Genomic DNA, 26,277 nt, shown 5'->3' with positions numbered 1-26,277 from the left:
GTATATTGCACAAATCTGGCCTTTATGGAAGAGTGGCAAGAAGAAAGCCATTTCTTAAAGATATCCATAAAAAGTGTCGTTTAAAGTTTGCCACAAGCCACCTGGGAGACAGACCAAACATGTGGAAGAAGGTGCTCTGGTCAGATGAAACCAAAATTGAACTTTTTGGCAACAATGCAAAACGTTATGTTTGGCGTAAAAGCAACACAGCTCATCACCCTGAACACACTATCCCCACTGTCAAACATGGTGGTTGCAGCATCATGGTTTGGGCCTGCTTTTCTTCAGCAGGGACAGGGAAGATGGTTAAAATTGATGGGAAGATGGATGGAGCCAAATACAGGACCATTCTGGAAGAAAACCTGATGGAGTCTGCAAAAGACCTGAGACTGGGACGGAGATTTGTCTTCCAACAAGACAATGATCCAAAACATAAAGCAAAATCTACAATGGAATGGTTCAAAAATAAACATATCCAGGTGTTAGAATGGCCAAGTCAAAGTCCAGACCCGAATCCAATCGAGAATCTGTGGAAAGAACTGAAAACTGCTGTTCACAAATGCTCTCCATCCAACCTCACTGAGCTCGAGCTGTTTTGCAAGGAGGAATGGGAAAAATGTCAGTCTCTCGATGTGCAAAACTGATAGAGACATACCCCAAGCGACTTACAGCTGTAATCGCAGCAAAAGGTGGCGCTACAAAGTATTAACTTAAGGGGGCTGAATAATTTTGCACGCCCAATTTTTCAGTTTTTGATTTGTAAAAAAAGTTTGAAATATCCAATAAATGTCGTTCCACTTCATGATTGTGTCCCAGTTGTTGTTGATTCTTCACAAAAAAATACAGTTTTATATCTTTATGTTTGAAGCCTGAAATGTGGCAAAAGGTCGCAAAGTTCAAGGGGGCCGAATACTTTCGCAAGGCACTGTATGTTATCTTGTAGCATTACTCCACTATATGTTATCTTGTAGCATTACTCCACTAGATGTTATCTTGTAGCATTACTCCACTAGATGTTATCTTGTAGCATTACTCCACTAGATGTTATCTTGTAGCATTACTCCACTAGATGTTATCTTGTAGCATTCCTCCACTAGATGTTATTATGTTGTAGCTTTACTCCACTAGATGTTATCATGTAGCTTTAGCCACTATATGTTATCATGTAGCTTTACTCCACTAGATGTTATTATGTTGTAGCTTTACTCCACTAGATGTTATTATGTTGTAGCTTTACTCCACTAGATGTTATCATGTAGCTTTACTCCACTAGATGTTATCATGTAGCTTTACTGCACTGGGTCTTATTAACTTGTAGCTTTACTCCACTAGATGTTATTATGTTGTAGCTTTACTCCACTAGATGTTATCATGTAGCTTTACTCCACTGGGTCTAATTAACTTGTAGCTTTACTCCACTAGATGTTATCATGTAGCTTTACTCCACTGGGTCTTATTATCATGTAGCTTTACTCCACTGGGTCTTATTAACTTGTAGCTTTACTGCACTGGATGTTATCCATCAGTCGTGTGGTGATGAACAGAGTGATGATCTGAACCCCCAGTAGGACGATACCCACGGCTCCTATCAGGCCTGTGTGCTGCTCTATCCAGCGGGACATGCCCCCCAGACAGCCCCCCAGGAAGATGACGCTCTGAGCAGAGAACTCATCCAGCTGCTGGGATCCTACTCCACACTGGGAGTTCCACACCGTGCCGTTCTCCAGGGGGTCCACACAGCAGGTAGCAGGGACCCCACAGGACAGCACCCCTGGGGCAGAGCAGTTATAGTACCTGGGATGAAGAGGACATAGGAGGGGAGAAGCAATTCACTTGGCTGCTTGGATAATGGTATGTGACATAAAAGCAATAAGCCTAGTTATGTAACATATCATCTTTGACAGATTTATATTTTATACATTTGATTTTATCTTTGTTCATACATGTTATTCTCTGAGATGAACTCTATTTTACAAGAGAGACCTGCTCAAAACTAACAAAACTATCAAAATGATAGTAAGATGATAGTAACAACCCACATTGACAGACATCAGTTCGCAGGGCTGTGTGTCAGTCAATGGACCATGTCCATCATGTCCATCAAGTCATCATGTCAATGGTCTGGTCAGTCACATCTCACTCACATGTTGACCTCCCAGTCTCTGTAGTTGTCGGCCCCGCAGCACTGCAGTCCTATCTGGATTTCATCTGTGATGAACCTCAGGTCCAGGTCATCCTGGTAATGTACCATGGCAGCCAGCATACCTGACCTCAGGTATCCCTCTATCTGTCCCTGGAAGCTGTAGGCCACAATGGCCGCTAGGACCTGGGCTGCTACCAGGACCAGCACGGTGGCTGAGAAGACCTGGAGCAGGCAGCAGTTCTCTCTCAGAGCCCCCACACAGCCTGACAGGCAGAGGATAGACAGCACCAAGCCCAGCACCACAAAAACCAGCATGGGGTCGGTGGTGATCTGTCCTATTTTCTCCTGAGCGAAGGATTCCTTGTTGATGAGGCCCCACAGTCCCAGAGCCAGGACCACCAGGCCTAGCACCGTGAAGAGGAGGTTGCTGAAGAACAGGAGGTACTTGAGAAGGCAGTCTCTCAGGGAGAAGGGCCTGCTACGGGTTCTGGGTTTTACCTCCCTGGTTCTACCCTGGTTCCCAGGTCCATCATTCGGTCCTAGTTCTGGAGCCTGTTCTTCTGTGCTGCTCTCGTCAGTCCCCTGGAGGACTCCTGACAACTCTCTATCTGTGTCTGTCTTCAAAGAGGAAAGAGGACAGACAATAAACAATGAGATTTCACTGAGGCAAAAATAACTCATCAAGTTCAGTCTGTAGTGGTCGTTGTCTTTAGGTTTAGCCTACTTGCAACCATAGAATTAGAATCTATAGAATGGGTCTCCCCATCTAAGTCAAGAATTGCATAACGGGTGGACTGGTAGCCATTGGAGTTTACGCATGACTTTACCAGTCAAATTGACAGGGTTAAAGGTTGCAAGTCCTTTTATTCAATTATTTGTCTATGCTTGCAACGTTGAGGGGACTGTAAACTCTATTCAATAGTATGTACAGTGAGTACATAACTAACAGCATACAGGTTGTCAGACAGACATACAGTTACTGTACCTTTGGTATGAGTGGGCTGGTCTCAGTCTGTGAGGTCTCTCTCCTCAACCAGGGAAAACTAAACCATCTCATGGACTGCAATCTCCTCATCTTCCTAGCTGCCAGGAAACGGTTCTCCCTCTGTCCTCTCAGAAACTATTCTTCTCCTGTCCGCTCAGAAACTATTCTTCTCCTGTCCGCTCAGAAACTATTCTTCTCCTGTCCGCTCAGAAACTATTCCTCCCTTGTTCTTTCAGAAAATATTATTCTCCTGTCCTCTCAGAAACTATTCTTCCTCTGTCCTCTCAACGAATCAATGTGTGATGGACGATTCTCCCCTTGTCCTCAGCTAATCAGTGTGTGAGAGGCTGTTCTCCCCGTCTTCCGGTCAGTTTACCAGTCTAGAGGAGAGGAGAGGAGACTGTCTGAGGAGAAAGGGAGAGAGTTGAGGTGGTGGAAGCCAGATCAACACAGCTCTATGCAGTGTGGTGGGTGGGTGTGTAGTTAGCTCAGAGCTCCAGCAGACAGAAGAGTGTATTCATTCATCTACACTGTAGCAAAATAACTTGTAACAGAACGAGAGTTTCTTATTGGTCAAATTCATGTAGAACACTCCCTGTTTTGGACCGTTGCTTTTGTTTGGTTCCTAATGAATATAGTCCAGGGCTCCCAGGGATTCTAGCAGCATCATGTGAGAGTCACAGTGCAGGCGATTAAGAAGTAATCAGATCACGCCTCATTGACTGTTACACTCCAGGGTGAAGTTTCCCTTAGGTACAGATCTAAGATCAGCTTACCCTCCCCAATCCTAACCTTAACCATTAGTGGGGAAAATGCCAAACTGACCCAAGATCAGTGTCTACTCAGGCCAACTTCTCCTGAGTGTTACAGGAAGAAGAGATGCTCAGGGAACAGATCCCACTTTGATCCACAACAGCCATGTGATGAGACTGTGGAATTACATCATAATACAGAATTGTGAGAATGTTGTGAGCATGTTGTGTGTTTTAGCCAATGAGTGTCTCTATGGTAGATATAATTCATTCAAAAAGAATGAAGTGAAAACAATAGCAAACTTTAGACACAACCAGGGGTGGAAATGGAGGGAACGCATGGAAACCAATATCCCAAAGCCCCATTTAGACACTAAATATTATTTTTAGTATATTTTTTTAGTTGAGTTCCCATGGTTATTTATATTACAGTGCTGAGTTTCCAGAATAACTTTTTTTTTAAATTCCACCCCTGGACACAACAAAAAGCACTTCCAGCTCGTTAAGAATCTGTAGGGTAAGGAGGAGGAAAGGTTTCATTTATCACAGTATGGTCAGTGATGTGGTCTATTTCTCTCTCTACACAGTAAAATACCTCTAAATACCTTGTCTCTGGAAAAATCCACTTTGGCAGTAAAAGTGAATCTCTTATGGTTTGATATGCCAGCCCATAACTAAAAATAATCCTCAATTAGTGGTTACACATTGTTAACACTGTCAATCAGTGGTTACACATTGTGAACACTGTCAATCAGTGGTTACACATTGTGAACACTGTCAGTCAGTGGTTACACATTGTGAACACTGTCAATCAGTGGTTACACATAGTTAACACTGTCAATCAGTGGTTACACATTGTTAACACTGTCATTCAGTGGTTACACATTGTGAACACTGTCAATTAGTGGTTACACATTGTTAACACTGTCAATCAGTGGTTACATATTGTGAACACTGTCAATCAGTGGTTACACATTGTTAACACTGTCAATCAGTGGTTACACATTGTTAAAACTGTCAATTAGTGGTTACACATTGTTAACACTGTCAGTCAGGGGTTACACATTGTTAACACTGTCAATCAGTGATTACACATTGTTAACACTGTCAATTAGTGGTTACACATTGTTAACACTGTCAGTCAGTGGTTACACATTGTTAACACTGTCAGTCAGTGGTTACACATTGTTAACACTGTCAATCAGTGATTACACATTGTTAACACTGTCAATCAGTGGTTACATATTGTTAACACTGTCAATCCCACAACACCAATCTAGGGCTGCAATGTATTAATGTATTTAATGTATTCAGAAGCATGTTTATATCACAATCAGGAGTAGCTTTGTATTCAGAAGCATGTTTATATCGCAATCAGGAGTAGCTTTGTATTCAGAAGCATGTTTATATCACAATCAGGAGTAGCTTTGTATTCAGAAGCATGTTTATATCACAATCAGGAGTAGCTTTGTATTCAGAAGCATGTTTATATCACAATCAGGAGTAGCTTTGTATTCAGAAGCATGTTTATATCACAATCAGGAGTAGCTTTGTATTCAGAAGCATGTTTATATCGCAATCAGGAGTAGCTTTGTATTCAGAAGCATGTTTATATCACAATCAGGAGTAGCTTTGTATTCAGAAGCATGTTTATATCACAATCAGGAGTAGCTTTGTATTCAGAAGCATGTTTATATCACAATCAGGAGTAGCTTTGTATTCAGAAGCATGTTTATATCACAATCAGGAGTAGCTTTGTATTCAGAAGCATGTTTATATCACAATCAGGAGTAGCTTTGTATTCAGAAGCATGTTTATATCACAATCAGGAGTAGCTTTGTATTCAGAAGCATGTTTATATCGCAATCAGGAGTAGCTTTGTATTCAGAAGCATGTTTATATCACAATCAGGAGTAGCTTTGTATTCAGAAGCATGTTTATATCACAATCAGGAGTAGCTTTGTATTCAGAAGCATGTTTATATCACAATCAGGAGTAGCTTTGTATTCAGAAGCATGTTTATATCACAATCAGGAGTAGCTTTGTATTCAGAAGCATGTTTATATCACAATCAGGAGTAGCTTTGTATTCAGAAGCATGTTTATATCACAATCAGGAGTAGCTTTGTATTCAGAAGCATGTTTATATCGCAATCAGGAGTAGCTTTGTATTCAGAAGCATGTTTATATCGCAATCAGGAGTAGCTTTGTATTCAGAAGCATGTTTATATCACAATCAGGAGTAGCTTTGTATTCAGAAGCATGTTTATATCACAATCAGGAGTAGCTTTGTATTCAGAAGCATGTTTATATCGCAATCAGGAGTAGCTTTGTATTTGAAGTGCTGCAGTCCATCTCTGAGATCCAGTCATCCATCACCTCAGAGTTGACACCTCCAGTCATCCATCACCTCAGAGTTGACACCTCCAGTCATCCATCACCTCAGAGTTGACACCTCCAGTCATCCATCACCTCAGAGTTGACACCTCCAGTCATCCATCACCTCAGAGTTGACACCTCCAGTCATCCATCACCTCAGAGTTGACACCTCCAGTCATCCATCACCTCAGAGTTGACACCTCCAGTCATCCATCACCTCAGAGTTGACACCTCCAGTCATCCATCACCTCAGAGTTGACACCTCCAGTCATCCATCACCTCAGAGTTGACACCTCCAGTCATCCATCACCTCAGAGTTGACACCTCCAGTCATCCATCACCTCAGAGTTGACACCTCCAGTCATCCATCACCTCAGAGTTGACACCTCCAGTCATCCATCACCTCAGAGTTGACACCTCCAGTCATCCATCACCTCAGAGTTGACACCTCCAGTCATCCATCACCTCAGAGTTGACACCTCCAGTCATCCATCACCTCAGAGTTGACACCTCCAGTCATCCATCACCTCAGAGTTGACACCTCCAGTCATCCATCACCTCAGAGTTGACACCTCCAGTCATCCATCACCTCAGAGTTGACACCTCCAGTCATCCATCACCTCAGAGTTGACACCTCCAGTCATCCATCACCTCAGAGTTGACACCTCCAGTCATCCATCACCTCAGAGATGACACCTCCAGGCTCCAAGGCCAGGTTTGTCCCAGTAGGTAGATGGTAGACCTCAGGTCAAGGTTTGTCCCAGTAGGTAGCTGGTAGACCTCAGGTCCAGGTTTGTCCCAGTAGGTAGCTGGTAGGTCTCAGGTCCAGGTTTGTCCCAGTAGGTAGCTGGTAGGTCTCAGGTCCAGGTTTATCCCAGTAGGTAGATGGTAGACCTCAGGTCCAGGTTTGTCCCAGTAGGTAGCTGGTAGACCTCAGGTCCAGGTTTGTCCCAGTAGGTAGCTGGTAGGTCTCAGGTCCAGGTTTATCCCAGTAGGTAGCTGGTAGGTCTCAGGTCCAGGTTTGTTCCAGTAGGTAGCTGGTAGGTCTCAGGTCCAGGTTTGTCCCAGTAGGTAGCTGGTAGACCTCAGGTCAAGGTGTGTCCCAGTAGGTAGCTGGTAGACCTCAGGTCCAGGTTTGTCCCAGTGGGTAGATGGTAGCTCTCAGGTCCAGGTTTGACCCAGTAGGTAGCTGGTAGGTCTCAGGTCCAGGTTTGTCCCAGTAGGTAGCTGGTAGGTCTCAGGTCCAGGTTTGTCCCAGTAGGTAGCTGGTAGGTCTCAGGTCCAGGTTTGTCCCAGTAGGTAGCTGGTAGGTCTCAGGTACAGGTTTGTCCCAGTAGGTAGCTGGTAGGTCTCAGGTCCAGGTTTGTCCCGGTAGGTAGATGGTAGACCTCAGGTCCAGGTTTGTCCCAGTAGGTAGATGGTAGACCTCAGGTCCAGTTTGTCCCAGTAGGTAGCTGGTAGGTCTCAGGTCCAGGTTTGTCCCAGTAGGTAGCTGGTAGACCTCAGGTCCAGGTTTGTCCCAGTAGGTAGCTGGTAGACCTCAGGTCCAGGTTTGTCCCAGTAGGTAGCTGGTAGACCTCAGGTCCAGGTTTGTCCCAGTAGGTAGCTGGTAGGTCTCAGGTCCAGGTTTGTCCCAGTAGGTAGATGGTAGGTCTCAGGTCCAGGTTTGTCCCAGTAGGTAGCTGGTAGGTCTCAGGTCCAGGTCTCCTGTAGTTTTACTCCCAGTCCTCTCATCCTCTATTTGTCTTGGATCTTCTTGTTGCTTTGCATCCTGTTTTGGTTCAGAGTATGTCAGTGCAGAGAGGGAGATACAGTGCCTTGTGAAAGTATTCGGCCCCCTTGAACTTAATAATATAAAACAGTATTTTTTTGTGAAGAATCAACAACAAGTGGGACACAATCATGAAGTGGAACGACATTTATTGGATATTTCAAACTTTTTTAACAAATCAAAAACTGAAAAATTGGGCGTGCTAAATTATTCAGCCCCCTTAAGTTAATACTTTGTAGCGCCACCTTTTGCTGCGATTACAGCTGTAAGTCGCTTGGGGTATGTCTCTATCAGTTTTGCACATCGACAGACTGACATTTTTTCCCATTCCTCCTTGCAAAACAGCTCGAGCTCAGTGAGGTTGGATGGAGAGCATTTGTGAACAGCAGTTTTCAGTTCTTTCCACAGATTCTCGATTGGATTCAGGTCTGGACTTTGACTTGGCCATTCTAACACCTGGATATGTTTATTTTTGAACCATTCCATTGTAGATTTTGCTTTATGTTTTGGATCATTGTCTTGTTGGAAGACAAATCTCCGTCCCAGTCTCAGGTCTTTTGCAGACTCCATCAGGTTTTCTTCCAGAATGGTCCTGTATTTGGCTCCATCCATCTTCCCATCAATTTTAACCATCTTCCCTGTCCCTGCTGAAGAAAAGCAAGCCCAAACCATGATGCTGCCACCACCATGTTTGACAGTGGGGATAGTGTGTTCAGGGTGATGAGCTGTGTTGCTTTTACACCAAACATAACGTTTTGCCTTGTTGCCAAAAAGTTCAATTTTGGTTTCATCTGACCAGAGCACCTTCTTCCACATGTTTGGTGTGTCTCCCAGGTGGCTTGTGGTAAACTTTAAACAACACTTTTTATGGATATCTTTAAGAAATGGCTTTCTTCTTGCCACTCTTCCATAAAGGCCAGATTTGCGCAATATACGACTGATTGATGTCCTATGGACAGAGTCTCCCACCTCAGCTGTAGATCTCTGCAGTTCATCCAGAGTGATCATGGGCCTCTTGGCTGCATCTCTGATCAGTCTTCTCCTTGTATGAGCTGAAAGTTTAGAGGGACGGCCAGGTCTTGGTAGATTTGTAGTGGTCTGATACTCCTTCCATTTCAATATTATCGCTTGCACAGTGCTCCTTGGGATGTTTAAAGCTTGGGAAATCTTTTTGTATCCAAATCCGGCTTTAAAGTTCTTCACAACAGTATCTCTGACCTGCCTGGTGTGTTCCTTGTTCTTCATGATGCTCTCTGCGCTTTTAACGGACCTCTGAGACTATCACAGTGCAGGTGCATTTATACGGAGACTTGATTACACACAGGTGGATTGTATTTATCATCATTAGTCATTTAGGTCAACATTGGATCATTCAGAGATCCTCACTGAACTTCTGGAGAGAGTTTGCTGCACTGAAAGTAAAGGGGCTGAATAATTTTGCACGCCCAATTCTTCAGTTTTTGATTTGTTAAAAAAGTTTGAAATATCCAATAAATGTCGTTCCACTTCATGATTGTGTCCCACTTGTTGTTGATTCTTCACAAAAAAATACAGTTTTATAGCTTTATGTTTGAAGCCTAAAATGTGGCAAAAGGTCGCAAAGTTCAAGGGGGCCGAATACTTTCGCAAGGCACTGTATACTGAGGAGAGGAATATGTGCAGATCTTCCAGGTTATTAAATGTTTTCTGCTGTTCTGGGACTGCTGGCCAACTCAACACCTTCCTCCTCATGGCCAGTCACCTAGTGTCATGAAATCCGTAGATTATACTCTCTCTGGAACAGATTGTCCCTCCAATTGACCATAAATGATTTGACGTGAACGTGAGTTACAGTGACCAGATTCATTCTGCTCTATTAAGACAATTATTCTACTGGAATTACGGCCTCAACTTGCCAGTGAATGATCTCAGTTTCCACTGAGACCACCACAGTCACACACTTTTCCACCCATAGAACGAAGGGGTCCAAGCAGCTCTCAAGAGCGGTCGAAATGGCAAACTTTGGTGTGTGTTGTTATAGCAACTGTATATGAACATGTTACATAGCTGACTGGTGTGTGTTGTTATAGCAACTGTATATGAACATGGTAAACAGCTGACTTTGGTGTGTGTTGTTATAGCAACTGTATATGAACATGTTACCTAGCTGACTGGTGTGTGTTGTTATAGCAACTGTATATGAACATGTTAAACAGCTAATCACTTCTCTGCATGGAACCTGTCTGACTCCAGAAGCCATGCAGTGTGTGTGTGTGTGTGTGCGTGCGTGCGTGCGTGTGTGTGTGTGTGTGCGTGCGTGTGTGTGTGTGCGTGTTTGTACTATGCAGCTCAGTGCTCCTTCAGAGGATATTAACTCCATTACTCCATACTGATTTCTATTAGCAGCTCCCACAGGTCTCCTTACTCTGTCCAACTCTTCAGCAGGGTTTGCAATATTTCAAAACATCAACACCTGAACCATTTAATCAGTCTAGTCTTCAGATGCTTCCGATGTGAATATGATGTGAACATATTTGAATGCCTGATTTGACTGTAAACAAAACGTTCAATTATTTACACACCCGACAATCTAGTGGTCTATTCTTTATAATGGACCTTTGGGAACGAGGGGAAAATGATTTCTACAGTATAGTATATGGACTCTTCTCCCTCCCTCCCTCCCTCACACACACACACACACACACACACACACACACACACACACACACACACACACACACACACACACACACACACACACACACCACACACACACACACACACACACACACACACACACACACACACACACACACACACACACACACACACACACACACACACAGGACTGTACAATATCATATTGGAGAATTCATCTATTGGTGATTACAGTAGCTGACAAACATGCTCTCTCCAAAGGAGGGCGTCTTTTCCTGTGTAGTAAATCAAATCAAACTTTATTTATTACATGCGCCGAATACAACGACAACAAATGTAGACCTTACTGCGAAATGCATACTTACAAGCCCTTAACCAACAGTGCAGTTCAAGAAGAGTTAAGACAAATATTGAAAAAAAGATTTGGGGGAAAAAAATACAAAAATACCAACAAATTTAATTATAAAACGTAACACAAAAACATAGCAATAACGAGGCTATATACAGGGGGTACCAGTACGAGGCAGTGTGGAGGCTATATACAGGGGGTACCAGTACGAGGCAGTGTGGAGGCTATATACAGGGGGTACCAGTACGAGGCAGTGTGGAGGCTATATACAGGGGGTACCAGTACGAGGCAGTGTGGAGGCTATATACAGGGGGTACCAGTACGAAGCAGTGTGGAGGCTATATACAGGGGGTACCAGTACGAAGCAGTGTGGAGGCTATATACAGGGGGTACCAGTACGAGGCAGTGTGGAGGCTATATACAGGGGGTACCAGTACGAGGCAGTGTGGAGGCTATATACAGGGGGTACCAGTACGAGGCAGTGTGTAGGCTATATACAGGGGGTACCAGTACGAGGCAGTGTGGAGGCTATATACAGGGGGTACCAGTACGAGGCAGTGTGGAGGCTATATACAGGGGGTACCAGTACGAGGCAGTGTGGAGGCTATATACAGGGGGTACCAGTACGAGGCAGTGTGGAGGCTATATACAGGGGGTACCAGTACGAGGCAGTGTGGAGGCTATATACAGGGGTAGCAGTACGAGGCAGTGTGGAGGCTATATACAGGGGGTACCAGTACGAGGCAGTGTGGAGGCTATATACAGGGGGTACCAGTACGAGGCAGTGTGGAGGCTATATACAGGGGGTACCAGTACGAGGCAGTGTGGAGGCTATATACAGGGGGTACCAGTACGAGGCAGTGTGGAGGCTATATACAGGGGGTACCAGTACGAGGCAGTGTGGAGGCTATATACAGGGGGTACCAGTACGAGGCAGTGTGGGGGCTATATACAGGGGGTACCAGTACGAGACAGTGTGGAGGCTATATACAGGGGGTACCAGTACGAGGCAGTGTGGAGGCTATATACAGGGGGTACCAGTACGAGGCAGTGTGGAGGCTATATACAGGGGTACCAGTACGAGGCAGTGTGGAGGCTATATACAGGGGGTACCAGTACGAGGCAGTGTGGAGGTTATATACAGGGGGTACCAGTACGAGGCAGTGTGGAGGCTATATACAGGGGGTACCAGTACGAGGCAGTGTGGAGGCTATATACAGGGGGTACCAGTACGAGGCAGTGTGGAGGCTATATACAGGGGGTACCAGTACGAGGCAGTGTGGAGGCTATATACAGGGGGTACCAGTACGAGGCAGTGTGGAGGCTATATACAGGGGGTACCAGTACGAGGCAGTGTGGAGGCTATATACAGGGGGTACCAGTACGAGGCAGTGTGGAGGCTATATACAGGGGGTACCAGTACGAGGCAGTGTGGAGGCTATATACAGGGGGTACCAGTACGAGGCAGTGTGGAGGCTATATACCGTGGGTACCAGTACGAGGCAGTGTGGAGGCTATATACAGGGGGTACCAGTACGAGGCAGTGTGGAGGCTATATACAGGGGGTACCAGTACGAGGCAGTGTGGAGGCTATATACAGGGGGTACCAGTACGAGGCAGTGTGGAGGCTATATACAGGGGGTACCAGTACGAGGCAGTGTGGAGGCTATATACAGGGGGTACCAGTACGAGGCAGTGTGGAGGCTATATACAGGGGGTACCAGTACGAGGCAGTGTGGAGGCTATATACAGGGGGTACCAGTACGAGGCAGTGTGGAGGCTATATACAGGGGGTACCAGTACGAGGCAGTGTGGAGGCTATATACAGGGGGTACCAGTACGAGGCAGTGTGGAGGCTATATACAGGGGGTACCAGTACGAGGCAGTGTGGAGGCTATATACAGGGGGTACCAGTACGAGGCAGTGTGGAGGCTATATACAGGGGGTACCAGTACGAGGCAGTGTGGAGGCTATATACAGGGGGTACCAGTACGAGGCAGTGTGGAGGCTATATACAAGGGGGTACCAGTACGAGGCAGTGTGGAGGCTATATACAGGAGGTACCAGTACGAGGCAGTGTGGAGGCTATATACAGGGGGTACCAGTACGAGGCAGTGTGGAGGCTATATACAGGGGGTACCAGTACGAGGCAGTGTGGAGGCTATATACAGGGGGTACCAGTACGAGGCAAGTGTGGAGGTTATATACAGGGGGTACCAGTACGAGGCAGTGTGGAGGCTATATACAGGGGGTACCAGTACGAGGCAGTGTGGAGGTTATATACAGGGGGTACCAGTACGAGGCAGTGTGGAGGCTATATACAGGGGGTACCAGTACGAGGCAGTGTGGGGGCTATATACAGGGGGGGTACCAGTACGAGGCAGTGTGGAGGCTATATACAGGGGGTACCAGTACGAGGCAGTGTGGAGGCTATATACAGGGGGTACCAGTACGAAGGCAGTGTGGAGGCTATATACAGGGGGTACCAGTACGAGGCAGTGTGGAGGCTATATACAGGGGGTACCAGTACGAGGCAGTGTGGAGGTTATATACAGGGGGTACCAGTACGAGGCAGTGTGGAGGCTATATACAGGGGGTACCAGTACGAGGCAGTGTGGAGGCTATATACAGGGGGTACCAGTACGAGGCAGTGTGGAGGCTATATACAGGGGGTACCAGTACGAGGCAGTGTGGAGGCTATATACAGGGGGTACCAGTACGAGGCAGTGTGGAGGCTATATACAGGGGGTACCAGTACGAGGCAGTGTGGAGGCTATATACAGGGGGTACCAGTACGAGGCAGTGTGGAGGCTATATACAGGGGGTACCAGTACGAGGCAGTGTGGAGGCTATATACCGTGGGTACCAGTACGAGGCAGTGTGGAGGCTATATACAGGGGGTACCAGTACGAGGCAGTGTGGAGGCTATATACAGGGGGTACCAGTACGAGGCAGTGTGGAGGCTATATACAGGGGGTACCAGTACGAGGCAGTGTGGAGGCTATATACAGGGGGGTACCAGTACGAGGCAGTGTGGAGGCTATATACAGGGGGTACCAGTACGAGGCAGTGTGGAGGCTATATACAGGGGGTACCAGTACGAGGCAGTGTGGAGGCTATATACAGGGGGTACCAGTACGAGGCAGTGTGGAGGCTATATACAGGGGGTACCAGTACGAGGCAGTGTGGAGGCTATATACAGGGGGTACCAGTACGAGGCAGTGTGGAGGCTATATACAGGGGGTACCAGTACGAGGCAGTGTGGAGGCTATATACAGGGGGTACCAGTACGAGGCAGTGTGGAGGCTATATACAGGGGGTACCAGTACGAGGCAGTGTGGAGGCTATATACAGGGGGTACCAGTACGAGGCAGTGTGGAGGCTATATACAGGGGGTACCAGTACGAGGCAGTGTGGAGGCTATATACAGGAGGTACCAGTACGAGGCAGTGTGGAGGCTATATACAGGGGGTACCAGTACGAGGCAGTGTGGAGGCTATATACAGGGGGTACCAGTACGAGGCAGTGTGGAGGCTATATACAGGGGGTACCAGTACGAGGCAGTGTGGAGGTTATATACAGGGGGTACCAGTACGAGGCAGTGTGGAGGCTATATACAGGGGGTACCAGTACGAGGCAGTGTGGAGGTTATATACAGGGGGTACCAGTACGAGGCAGTGTGGAGGCTATATACAGGGGGTACCAGTACGAGGCAGTGTGGAGGCTATATACAGGGGGTACCAGTACCGAGTCAGTGTGTATATAGCCTCCACACTGCCAAATGTTTTCAGTCTCCTGAGGGGGAAAATGTTTTGTCATGCCCTCTTCACAACTGTCTTGATGTGTTTGGTCCATGATAGTTCGTTGGTGATGTAGACACCAGGGAACTGGAAACTCTCGACCTGCTACACTACAGGCCCCATCGATGTTAATGGGGGCCTGTTAGGATCGCCTTTTCCTGTTGTCCACGATCAGCTCCTTTGTGTCTTCCTGTGTAGCACAGTCTCTTCCTGTGCACTACTGTCTCTTCCTGTGCAGTACAGTCTCTTCCTGTGTAGTACTGTCCTTATGTCTCTTCATGTGTATTACTGTCTTTTCATATGTAGTACTGTTCCTTCCAGTGTAGTACTGTTTATTTATGTGTAATACTGTCTCTACCTGTGTAGTACTATCTCTTCCTGTGTATTACTGTCACTTCATGTGTAGTACAGTCTCTTCCTGTGCAGTACTGTCTCTTCCTGTTTATTACTGTCACTTCATGTGTAGTACTGTCACTTCATGTGTAGTACAGTCTCTTCCTGTGTATTACTGTCACTTCATGTGTAGTACAGTCTCTTCCTGTGTAGTACAGTCTCTTCCTGTGTAGTACAGTCTCTTCCTGTGTAGTGCTGTCACTTCATGTGTAGTACTGTCACTTCATGTGTAGTACAGTCTCTTCCTGTGCAGTACTCTCTTCCTGTGCAGTACTGTCTCTTCCTGTGCAGTACTGTCCTTCCTGTCTCTTCCTGTTTAGTACCGTCTCTTCCTGTGCAGTACTGTCTCATCCTGTGTAGTACTGTCACTTCATGTGTAGTACAGTCTCTTCCTGTGCAGTACTGTCTCTTCCTGTGCAGTACTGTCTCTTCCTGTGCAGTACTGTCTCTTCCTGTGTAGTACAGTCTCTTCCTGTGCAGTACTGTCTCTTCCTGTGCAGTACTGTCTCTTCCTGTGCAGTACTGTCTCTTCCTGTGTAGTACTGTCCTTCCTGTCTCTACCTGTGTAGTACTATCTCTTCCTGTGTATTACTGTCTCTTCCTGTGTATTACTGTCCTTCCTGTCTCTTCCTGTATAGTACTGTCTCTTCCTGTCTCTTCCTGTGCACTACTGTCTCTTCCTGTGCAGTACAGTCTCTTCCTGTGTAGTACTGTCCTTCCTGTCTCTACCTGTGTAGTACTATCTCTTCCTGTGTATTACTGTCTCTTCCTGTGTATTACTGTCACTTCATGTGTAGTACTGTCACTTCATGTGTAGTACAGTCTCTTCCTGTGCAGTACTCTCTTCCTGTGCAGTACTGTCTTTTCCTGTGCAGTACTGTCCTTCCTGTCTCTTCCTGTTTAGTACCGTCTCTTCCTGTGCAGTACTGTCTCTTCCTGTGCAGTACTGTCTCTTCCTGTGCAGTACTGTCTCATCCTGTGTAGTACTGTCACTTCATGTGTAGTACAGTCTCTTCCTGTGCAGTACTGTCTCTTCCTGTGCAGTACTGTCTCTTCCTGTGCAGTACTGTCTCTTCCTGTGCAGTACTGTCTCTTCCTGTGTAGTACAGTCTCTTCCTGTGCAGTACTGTCTCTTCCTGTGCAGTACTGTCTCTTCCTGTGCAGTACTGTCTCTTCCTGTGTATTACTGTCCTTCCTGTCTCTTCCTGTATAGTACTGTCTCTTCCTGTGCACTACTGTCTCTTCCTGTGCAGTACAGTCTCTTCCTGTGTAGTACTGTCCTTCCTGTCTCTACCTGTGTAGTACTATCTCTTCCTGTGTATTACTGTCTCTTCCTGTGTATTACTGTCACTTCATGTGTAGTACTGTCACTTCATGTGTAGTACAGTCTCTTCCTGTGCAGTACTCTCTTCCTGTGCAGTACTGTCTTTTCCTGTGCAGTACTGTCCTTCCTGTCTCTTCCTGTTTAGTACCGTCTCTTCCTGTGCAGTACTGTCTCTTCCTGTGCAGTACTGTCTCTTCCTGTGCAGTACTGTCTCATCCTGTGTAGTACTGTCACTTCATGTGTAGTACAGTCTCTTCCTGTGCAGTACTGTCTCTTCCTGTGCAGTACTGTCTCTTCCTGTGCAGTACTGTCTCTTCCTGTGTAGTACAGTCTCTTCCTGTGCAGTACTGTCTCTTCCTGTGCAGTACTGTCTCTTCCTGTGCAGTACTGTCTCTTCCTGTGTATTACTGTCCTTCCTGTATAGTACTGTCTCTTCCTGTATAGTACTGTCTCTTCCTGTCTCTTCCTGTTTAGTACTATCTCTTCCTGTTTAGTACAGTCTCTTCCTGTGTAGTACTGTCCTTCCTGTCTCTTCCTGTATAGTACTATCTCTTCCTGTTTAGTACAGTCTCTTCCTGTGCAGTACTGTCTCTTCCTGTGCAGTACCGTCTCTTCCTGTGTAGTACAGTCTCTTCCTGTGCAGTACTGTCTCTTCCTGTGCAGTACTGTCTCTTCCTGTGCAGTACTGTCTCTTCCTGTACAGTACAATCTCTTCCTGTGCAGTACTGTCTCTTGCTGTGCAGTACTGTCTCTTCCAGTGCAGTACTGTCTCTTCCTGTGTAGTACTGTCCTTTCTGTCTCTTCCTTTGTAGTACTGTCTCTTCCTGTGTAGTACTGTCCTTTCTGTCTCTTCCTGTGTAGTACTATCTCTTCCTGTGTAGTACTGTGTATTCCTGTGTGTGTAGGATTAGTCCAGGGTTATGGAAAATCCTCCACCATAAATCACAGGTGTCCATTTCTCTCTATCTGGCCTCAATCTGGCATTTCCCTTCTTTGGGCCCTGGTCAAATGTAGTCCAATATGGGAATAGGGTGCCATCCAAGGAGGAGAGGCCTGGGTCTCTGCTGATCTGTGTTTTCTCGTATTCTGCATGGGCCCCAGAGTTAGAGTGCAGATGTTGCCTGGGCCTCCAGAGTGAGAGCACAGATGCTGCCTGGGTCCCCATTTAGAACACAGAGGCTGCCTGAGTCCCAGAGTTAGAACACAGAGACTGCCTGGGTCCCCAGAGTTAGAACACAGAGGATGCCTGGGACCCCAGTTAGAATACAGAGGCTGCCTGGGTCCCCAGAGTTAGAACACAGAGGCTGCCTGGTTCCCCAGAGTTAGAACACAGAGGCTGCCTGGGTCCCCAGAGTTAGAACACAGCGGCTGCCTGGGTCCCCAGTTAGAATACAGAGGCTGCCTGGGTCCCCAGAGTTAGAACACAGAGGCTGCCTGGGCCTCCAGAGTGAGAGCACAGATGCTGCCTGGGTCCCAGAGTGAGAACACAGAGGCTGCCTGGGTCCCCAGTTAGAATACAGAGGCTGCCTGGGTCCCCAGTTAGATCACAGAGGCTGCCTGGGTCCCCAGAGTTAGAACACAGAGGCTGCCTGGGTCCCCAGTTAGAACACAGAGGCTGCCTGGGTCCCCAGTTAGAATACAGAGGCTGCCTGGGTCCCCAGTTAGAACACAGAGGCTGCCTTTGTCCCCAGTTAGAATACAGAGAATGCCTGGGTCCCCAGTTAGAATACAGAGAATGCCTGGGTCCCCAGTTAGAATACATAGGCTGCCTGGGTCCCCAGAGTTAGAACACAGAGACTGCCTGGGTCCCCAGAGTTAGAACACAGAGGCTGCCTGGGTCCCCAGAGTTAGAACACAGAGGCTGCCTTTGTCCCCAGTTAGAATACAGAGAATGCCTGGGTCCCCAGAGTTAGAACACAGAGGCTGCCTGGGTCCCCAGAGTTAGAACACAGAGGCTGCCTGGGTCCCCAGAGTTAGAACACAGAGGCTGCCTGGTTCCCCAGAGTTAGAACACAGAGGCTGCCTGGGTCCCCAGAGTTAGAACACAGCGGCTGCCTGGGTCCCCAGTTAGAATACAGAGGCTGCCTGGGTCCCCAGAGTTAGAACACAGAGGCTGCCTGGGCCTCCAGAGTGAGAGCACAGATGCTGCCTGGGTCCCAGAGTGAGAACACAGAGGCTGCCTGGGTCCCCAGTTAGAATACAGAGGCTGCCTGGGTCCCCAGTTAGATCACAGAGGCTGCCTGGGTCCCCAGAGTTAGAACACAGAGGCTGCCTGGGTCCCCAGTTAGAACACAGAGGCTGCCTGGGTCCCCAGTTAGAATACAGAGGCTGCCTGGGTCCCCAGTTAGAACACAGAGGCTGCCTTTGTCCCCAGTTAGAATACAGAGAATGCCTGGGTCCCCAGTTAGAATACAGAGAATGCCTGGGTCCCCAGTTAGAATACATAGGCTGCCTGGGTCCCCAGAGTTAGAACACAGAGACTGCCTGGGTCCCCAGAGTTAGAACACAGAGGCTGCCTGGGTCCCCAGAGTTAGAACACAGAGGCTGCCTTTGTCCCCAGTTAGAATACAGAGAATGCCTGGGTCCCCAGAGTTAGAACACAGAGGCTGCCTGGGTCCCCAGAGTTAGAACACAGAGGCTGCCTGGGTCCCCAGAGTTAGAACACAGAGGCTGCCTGGGTCCCCAGAGTTAGAATACAGAGGCTGCCTGGGTCCCCAGAGTTAGAACACAGAGAATGCCTGGGTCCCCAGAGTTAGAACACAGAGGCTGCCTGGGTCCCCAGAGTTAGAACACAGAGACTGCCTGGGTTCCCAGTTAGTACACAGAGGCTGCCTGGGTCCCCAGAGTTAGAACACAGCGGCTGCCTGGGTCACCAGTTAGAATACAGAGGCTGCCTGGGTCCCCAGAGTTAGAACACAGAGGCTGCCTGGGCCTCCAGAGTGAGAGCACAGATGCTGCCTGGGTCCCAGAGTGAGAACACAGAGGCTGCCTGGGTCCCCAGTTAGAATACAGAGGCTGCCTGGGTCCCCAGTTAGATCACAGAGGCTGCCTGGGTCCCCAGAGTTAGAACACAGAGGCTGCCTGGGTCCCCAGTTAGAATACAGAGGCTGCCTGGGTCCCCAGTTAGAACACAGAGGCTGCCTTTGTCCCCAGTTAGAATACAGAGAATGCCTGGGTCCCCAGTTAGAATACAGAGAATGCCTGGGTCCCCAGTTAGAATACATAGGCTGCCTGGGTCCCCAGAGTTAGAACACAGAGGCTGCCTGGGTCCCCAGAGTTAGAACACAGAGGCTGCCTGGGTCCCCAGAGTTAGAACACAGAGGCTGCCTTTGTCCCCAGTTAGAATACAGAGAATGCCTGGGTCCCCAGAGTTAGAACACAGAGGCTGCCTGGGTCCCCAGAGTTAGAACACAGAGGCTGCCTTTGTCCCCAGTTAGAATACAGAGAATGCCTGGGTCCCCAGTTAGAATACATAGGCTGCCTGGGTCCCCAGAGTTAGAACACAGAGGCTGCCTGGGTCCCCAGAGTTAGAACACAGAGGCTGCCTGGGTCCCCAGAGTTAGAACACAGAGGCTGCCTTTGTCCCCAGTTAGAATACAGAGAATGCCTGGGTCCCCAGAGTTAGAACACAGAGGCTGCCTGGGTCCCCAGTTAGAACACAGAGGCTGCCTGGGTCCCCAGAGTTAGAACACAGAGGCTGCCTTTGTCCCCAGTTAGAATACAGAGAATGCCTGGGTCCCCAGAGTTAGAACACAGAGGCTGCCTGGGTCCCCAGTTAGAACACAGAGAATGCCTGGGTCCCCAGAGTTAGAACACAGAGGCTGCCTGGGTCCCCAGAGTTAGAACACAGAGGCTGCCTTTGTCCCCAGTTAGAATACAGAGAATGCCTGGGTCCCCAGTTAGAACACAGAGAATGCCTGGGTCCCAAGAGTTAGAACACAGAGGCTGCCTGGGTCCCCAGAGTTAGAACACAGAGGCTGCCTGGGTCCCCAGTTAGAACACAGAGAATGCCTGGGTCCCCAGTTAGAACACAGAGAATGCCTGGGTCCCCAGAGTTAGAACACAGAGGCTGCCTGGGTCCCCAGTTAGAATACAGAGGCTGCCTGGTCCCCAGAGTTAGAACACAGAGGCTGCCTGGGTCCCCAGAGTTAGAACACAGAGGCTGCCTGGGTCCCCAGAGTTAGAACACAGAGGCTGCCTGGGCCCCAGAGTTAGAACACAGAGGCTGCCTGGGCCCCAGAGTTAGAACACAGAGGCTGCCTGGGCCCCAGAGTTAGAACATGGAGGATATTGTTTTCCAGTATAGGACTGAGACCTAGTTGTATAAGTCTGTTATATCCATTAGCTAAACTGAGATGTCTTGCCATCACCAACAAACAGGAGCATGATGAGAGACAGAGAGAGATGGAGAGAAGGTAAAGTGAACAATATGAGAGCGAAAGAGATGGTGTAATATCCCCCTTCTCCTTGGCACCTTGGTCCTGTGCTGTCATTCTTTCCCCAGTCAGGGCGGTGCTGTGTTGGATTGGGCTGTAGTGAGGTGCTTGATGAAGCTGCTGGAGCTGGCCCTGCACCCAGGGCTCTGGAAGGGATTATAGTTTTACTGCCTAGGATCAAGCAGGCCAGGGTTGGAAGAACCAGAGCTGGACTCCCTGTGCCTCACACCTCATTCATATAGATGATCATAGATAGGCTCTAATGAAGGTGATTCACGCTGAAACGTCAGCCGATTGTTTACTTGTCCCATCAATGAATCTATCAGATCTGCCCAGCAACAGAGTGCTCCTTTTTCTTTATTCTCCCGATAGTTACCAGTTGAAGTATCCTGGGATAAGGGATGATATTTACCAGTTGACGTATCCTGGGATAAGGGATGATATTTACCAGTTGACGTATCCTGGGGTAAGGGATGATATTTACCAGTTGAAGTATCCTGGGGTAAGGGATGATATTTACCAGTTGAAGTATCCTGGGGTAAGGGATGATATTTACCAGTTGAAGTATCCTGGGGTAAGGGATGATAGTTACCAGTTGAAGTATCCTGGGGTAAGGGATGATATTTACCAGTTGAAGTATCCTGGGGTAAGGGATGATAGTTACCAGTTGAAGTATCCTGGGGTAAGGGATGATATTTACCAGTTGACGTATCCTGGGGTAAGGGATGATATTTACCAGTTGACGTATCCTGGGGTAAGGGATGATATTTACCAGTTGAAGTATCCTGGGGTAAGGGATGATATTTACCAGTTGAAGTATCCTGGGGTAAGGGATGATATTTACCAGGTGAAGTATCCTGGGGTAAGGGATGATATTTACCAGTTGAAGTATCCTGGGGTAAGGGATGATATTTACCAGTTGAAGTATCCTGGGGTAAGGGATGATAGTTACCAGTTGAAATATCCTGGGGTAAGGGATTATATTTACCAGTTGAAATATCCTGGGGTAAAATATGACAGTAAATTAGTAATTAAGTAAACACACACACACACACACAAACACACACATAAACACACACACACACGATGACTGGGTCCTGTCCACTTGCCCTGTGGACCACTGAGATGTACCATACAGATGATGACTGAGTCTTGACAGTGGTCCACAGGGCCAGTGGACAGGACCCAGTCATCATGTGTATGGTACATCTCAGTGGTCCACAGGGCCAGTGGACAGAACCCAGTCATCATGTGTTATGGTACATCTCAGTGGTCCACAGGGCCAGTGGACAGGACCCAGTCATCATGTGTTATGAGCTATAGGTGTACCCTCTCAGTGGACAGGACCCAGTCATCATGCATTATGAGCTATAGGTGTACCCTCTCAGTGGACAACAGGGCCAATGTTTTAGAGAAGTATACAGTTAGTTTATCTTGTCTTAGCTTGTCGTATCTGTGGGTAAATAAGCATATCTGTCACGTTCTGACCTTTATTTCCTTTGTTTTGTATTTATTTAGTATGGTCAGGGCGTGAGTTGGGTGGGCAGTCTATGTTTGTTTTTCTATGATTTGGGTATTTCTATGTTTCAGCCTAGTATGGTTCTCAATCAGAGGCAGGTGTCATTAGTTGTCTCTGATTGAGAATCATACTTAGGTAGCCTGGGTTGCACTGTTTGTTTGTGGGTGATTGTCTATGTTGTAGCTTCACGGTCGTCATTTGTTTATTGTTTTGTATACAGTGTCAGTACTTTCTTTATTAAAGATTTACCATGGACACTTACGACGCCGCATTTTGGTCCGATCCTTCTCGCCTCTCCTCTTCAGATGAAGAGGAGGACAACCGTGACAGAATCACCCACCAACCAAGGACCAAGCGGCGTGGTAATGGGCAACGGCAAAAGCAGCAGCAGGAGAAGCAACAGAGGCAGCAGCAGCAGGAGCAGCAGCAGTGGGAGAGGCTGCACTATTTGGAGAGATGGACTTGGGAGGAGATTCTAGACGGTAAAGGACCCTGGGCAGAGCCAGGAGAATATTGCCGCCCCAAGGCCGAGCTGGAGGCAGCAAAAGCAGAGAGGCGGCATTATGAGGAACTAGCACGGCAGAGCAGATGGAAGCCCGAGAGTCAGCCCCAAAAATTTCTTGGGGGGGGGGGCTCACAGGGAGTATGGCTATGCCAGGTAGGAGACCTGTGCAAACTCCCTGTGGTTACCGGGGGGCAAGAGAGACCGGGCAGGCACCGTGTTATGCGGTGGAGCGCACGGTGTCCCCAGTGCGGGTGCACAGCCCGGTGCGGTACATTCCAGCTCCGCGTATCGGCCGGGCTAGAGTGGGCATCGAGCCAAGTGCCATGAAGCCGGGCTCTACGCATCTGGTCTCCAGTGCGTCTCCTTGGGCCGGCTTACATGGCACCAACCTTGCGCACGGTGTCCCCGGTTCACCTGCATAGCCCAGTGCGGGCTATTCCACCTCGCCGCACTGGCAGGGCGACCGGGACCATTCAACCGGGTAAGGTTGGGCAGGCTCGGTGCTCAAGAGCTCCAGTGCGCCTGCACGGCCCGGTCTATCCGTCACCACCTCCATGCACCAGCCCTCCGGTGGCAGCCCCCCGCACCAGGCTGTCTCTCCGGCCCATCCTTACAGGGGCTCCCTCCTCTCCAGCGCTGCCGGAGCCTCCCGCCTCTCCGGCGCCACTGCCGGAGCCTCCTGCCTGTCCGGCGCCGCTGCCGGAGCCTCCCGCCTGTCCGGCGCCGCTGCCGGAGCCTCCCACCTGTCCGGCGCCGCTGCCGGAGCCTCCCGCCTGTCCGGAGCCTCCCGCCTGTCCGGAGCCTCCCGCCTGTCCGGCGCCGCTGCCGGAGCCTCCCGCCTGTCCGGCGCCGCTGCCGGAGTCTCCCGCCTGTCCGGCGCCGCTGCCGGAGCCTCCCGCCTGTCCGGCGCCGCTGCCGGAGCCTCCCGCCTGTCCGGAGCCTCCCGCCTGTCCGGCGCCGCTGCCGGAGTCTCCCGCCTGTCCGGCGCCGCTGCCGGAGTCTCCCGCCTGTCCGGCGCCGCTGCCGGAGTCTCCCGCCTGTCCGGCGCTGCTGCCGGAGTCTCCCGCCTGTCCGGCGCTGCTGCCGGAGTCTCCCGCCTGTCCGGCGCCGCTGCCGGAGTCTGAGGCGCCAGAGCCCCTCAGCCCAGAGGCGCCAGAGCTTCTGCCCCTCTGTCCAGAGCTTCCGCCCCTCTGTCCAGAGCTTCCGCCCCTCTGTCCAGAGCTTCCGCCCCTCTGTCCAGAGCTTCCGCCCCTCTGTCCCGAGCTGCCCCTCTGTCCCGAGCTGCCCCTTTGTCCAGTGGGGTCATTGAGAGGGGTGGTCATGGTTAGAAAGCCACGGAGGCGGACAATAAGGCGGACAAAGACAATGGTTAAGTGGGGTCCGCGTCCCGCGCCAGAGCCGCCACCACGGACAGACGCCCACCCAGACCCTCCCCTATAGGTCAAGGTTTTGCGGCCGGAGTCCGCACCTTTGGGGGGGGGGGGTACTGTCACGTTCTGACCTTTATTTCCTTTGTTTTGTATTTATTTAGTATGGTCAGGGCGTGAGTTGGGTGGGCAGTCTATGTTTGTTTTTCTATGATTTGGGTATTTCTATGTTTCAGCCTAGTATGGTTCTCAATCAGAGGCAGGTGTCATTAGTTGTCTCTGATTGAGAATCATACTTAGGTAGCCTGGGTTGCACTGTTTGTTTGTGGGTGATTCTCTATGTTGTAGCTTCACGGTCGTCATTTGTTTATTGTTTTGTATACAGTGTCAGTACTTTCTTTATTAAAGATTTACCATGGACACTTACGACGCCGCATTTTGGTCCGATCCTTCTCGCCTCTCCTCTTCAGATGAAGAGGAGGACGACCGTGACAATATCTTTGAAGCGTAGTCAGTTTTCCATACATTCTGACGTGTGGAATCATTTTTCAATACATATTAGTACAGTTCCGTTCTCTCTCACTCACTCACTCACTCTATTTCTCTCTCTCTCTCTATTCCCCTTCCCCTCTCCCTCTCCCTGTCCCTCTCCCTCTCCCTCTCTCCCCCTCTCATCATAGTTATGTACTGTGCTGGCTGACAGGGTGAATTCCCAGTTGTCCTGGCTGGGCGTCAGGTATACCAGATGAATGGCAGCACTAGTTTCTCTGTTTTCAACCTGTTTAAACCCCTTCAGCCTCTCAGTATATCACCAGTGGTTCTGGTGTTCTGGAGGGGTGATTGGTAGATGTAAAGATGAATATTTGTGCATTATATAATATAAACTTTAGCAATTTTGACCGTAGGAAAAGACTTTAAATGTTTGGAGGGATTTAGCAGTTTGAGAAAATATGATCCATTTCATTCCCTCCCAGTTGCATCTCAGCCCCTCTCAATCTCACTCCAGCTACAGCTTATCTAGTTATATTGATGTGTAGAATGAATGCCTTCACCTCCACCTAGCTTTCTCTGGTGTGTGTGTGTGTGTGTGTGTCAGATTCCTGCACAGTGATAAATGGGATCAGGTTATTTCTACAGCATATTGCTGCATGTAATGGGTTCTATCTGGTTTCTACATCTCTGGTCTGTCAGTAGAGGAATATTCTGCCAGATGAATAACCTGAATGCAGGTTATTTTCTCGTATGCTGCATGGGCCCCAGAGTTAGAACACAGAGACTGCCTGGGTCCCCAGAGTTAGAACACAGAGGCTGCCTGGGTCCCCAGTTAGAACACAGAGGCTGCCTGGGTCCCCAGAGTTAGAACACAGAGACTGCCTGGGTCCCCAGAGTTAGAACACAGAGGCTGCCTGGGTCCCAGAGTTAGAACACAGAGGCTGCCTGGGTCCCCAGAGTTAGAACACAGAGGCTGCCTGGGCCTCCAGAGTGAGAGCACGGATGCTGCCTGGGTCCCAGAGTGAGAACACAGAGGCTGCCTGGGTCCCCAGAGTTAGAACACAGAGGCTGCCTGGGTCCCCAGAGTTAGAACACAGAGGCTGCCTGGGTCCCAGAGTTAGAACACAGAGACTGCCTGGGCCTCCAGAGTGAGAGCACAGATGCTGCCTGGGTCCCAGAGTGAGAACACAGAGGCTGCCTGGGTCCCAGAGTTAGAACACAGAGGCTGCCTGGGTCCCAGAGTTAGAACACAGAGGCTGCCTGGGTCCCAGAGTTAGAACACAGAGGCTGCCTGGGTCCCCAGTTAGAATACAGAGGCTGCCTGGGCCCCCAGTTAGAACACAGAGGCTGCCTGGGTCCCCAGTTAGAACACAGAGGCTGCCTGGGCCCCCAGTTAGAACACAGAGGCTGCCTGGGTCCCCAGAGT

The 26,277-nt window shown here is 48.9% G+C and overlaps 1 protein-coding gene across 1 annotated transcript; it reads right to left on the bottom strand.

Annotated features, from left to right (window-relative positions):
• Window positions 1–1,487: 1,487 nt before the first annotated feature.
• On the bottom strand, window positions 1,488–22,330 carry LOC116359873 (tetraspanin-10-like). The gene is made up of 3 exons (XM_031813749.1): window positions 22,298–22,330; window positions 2,145–2,761; window positions 1,488–1,794 (listed from the first exon to the last, which is right to left on the bottom strand). Exons 1-3 carry the CDS (start codon window positions 22,328–22,330, stop codon window positions 1,488–1,490), a joined length of 957 nt encoding a protein of 318 aa, XP_031669609.1.
• Window positions 22,331–26,277: the final 3,947 nt, after the last annotated feature.

The sequence above is a fragment of the Oncorhynchus kisutch genome, unplaced genomic scaffold (assembly GCF_002021735.2).
Source record: "Oncorhynchus kisutch isolate 150728-3 unplaced genomic scaffold, Okis_V2 Okis06b-Okis10b_hom, whole genome shotgun sequence".
In the NCBI taxonomy this organism is placed as follows: domain Eukaryota; kingdom Metazoa; phylum Chordata; class Actinopteri; order Salmoniformes; family Salmonidae; genus Oncorhynchus; species Oncorhynchus kisutch.
The sequence above is the reverse complement of the archived record's forward strand: the minus strand, read 5'-3'. Positions and strand labels throughout refer to the sequence as shown.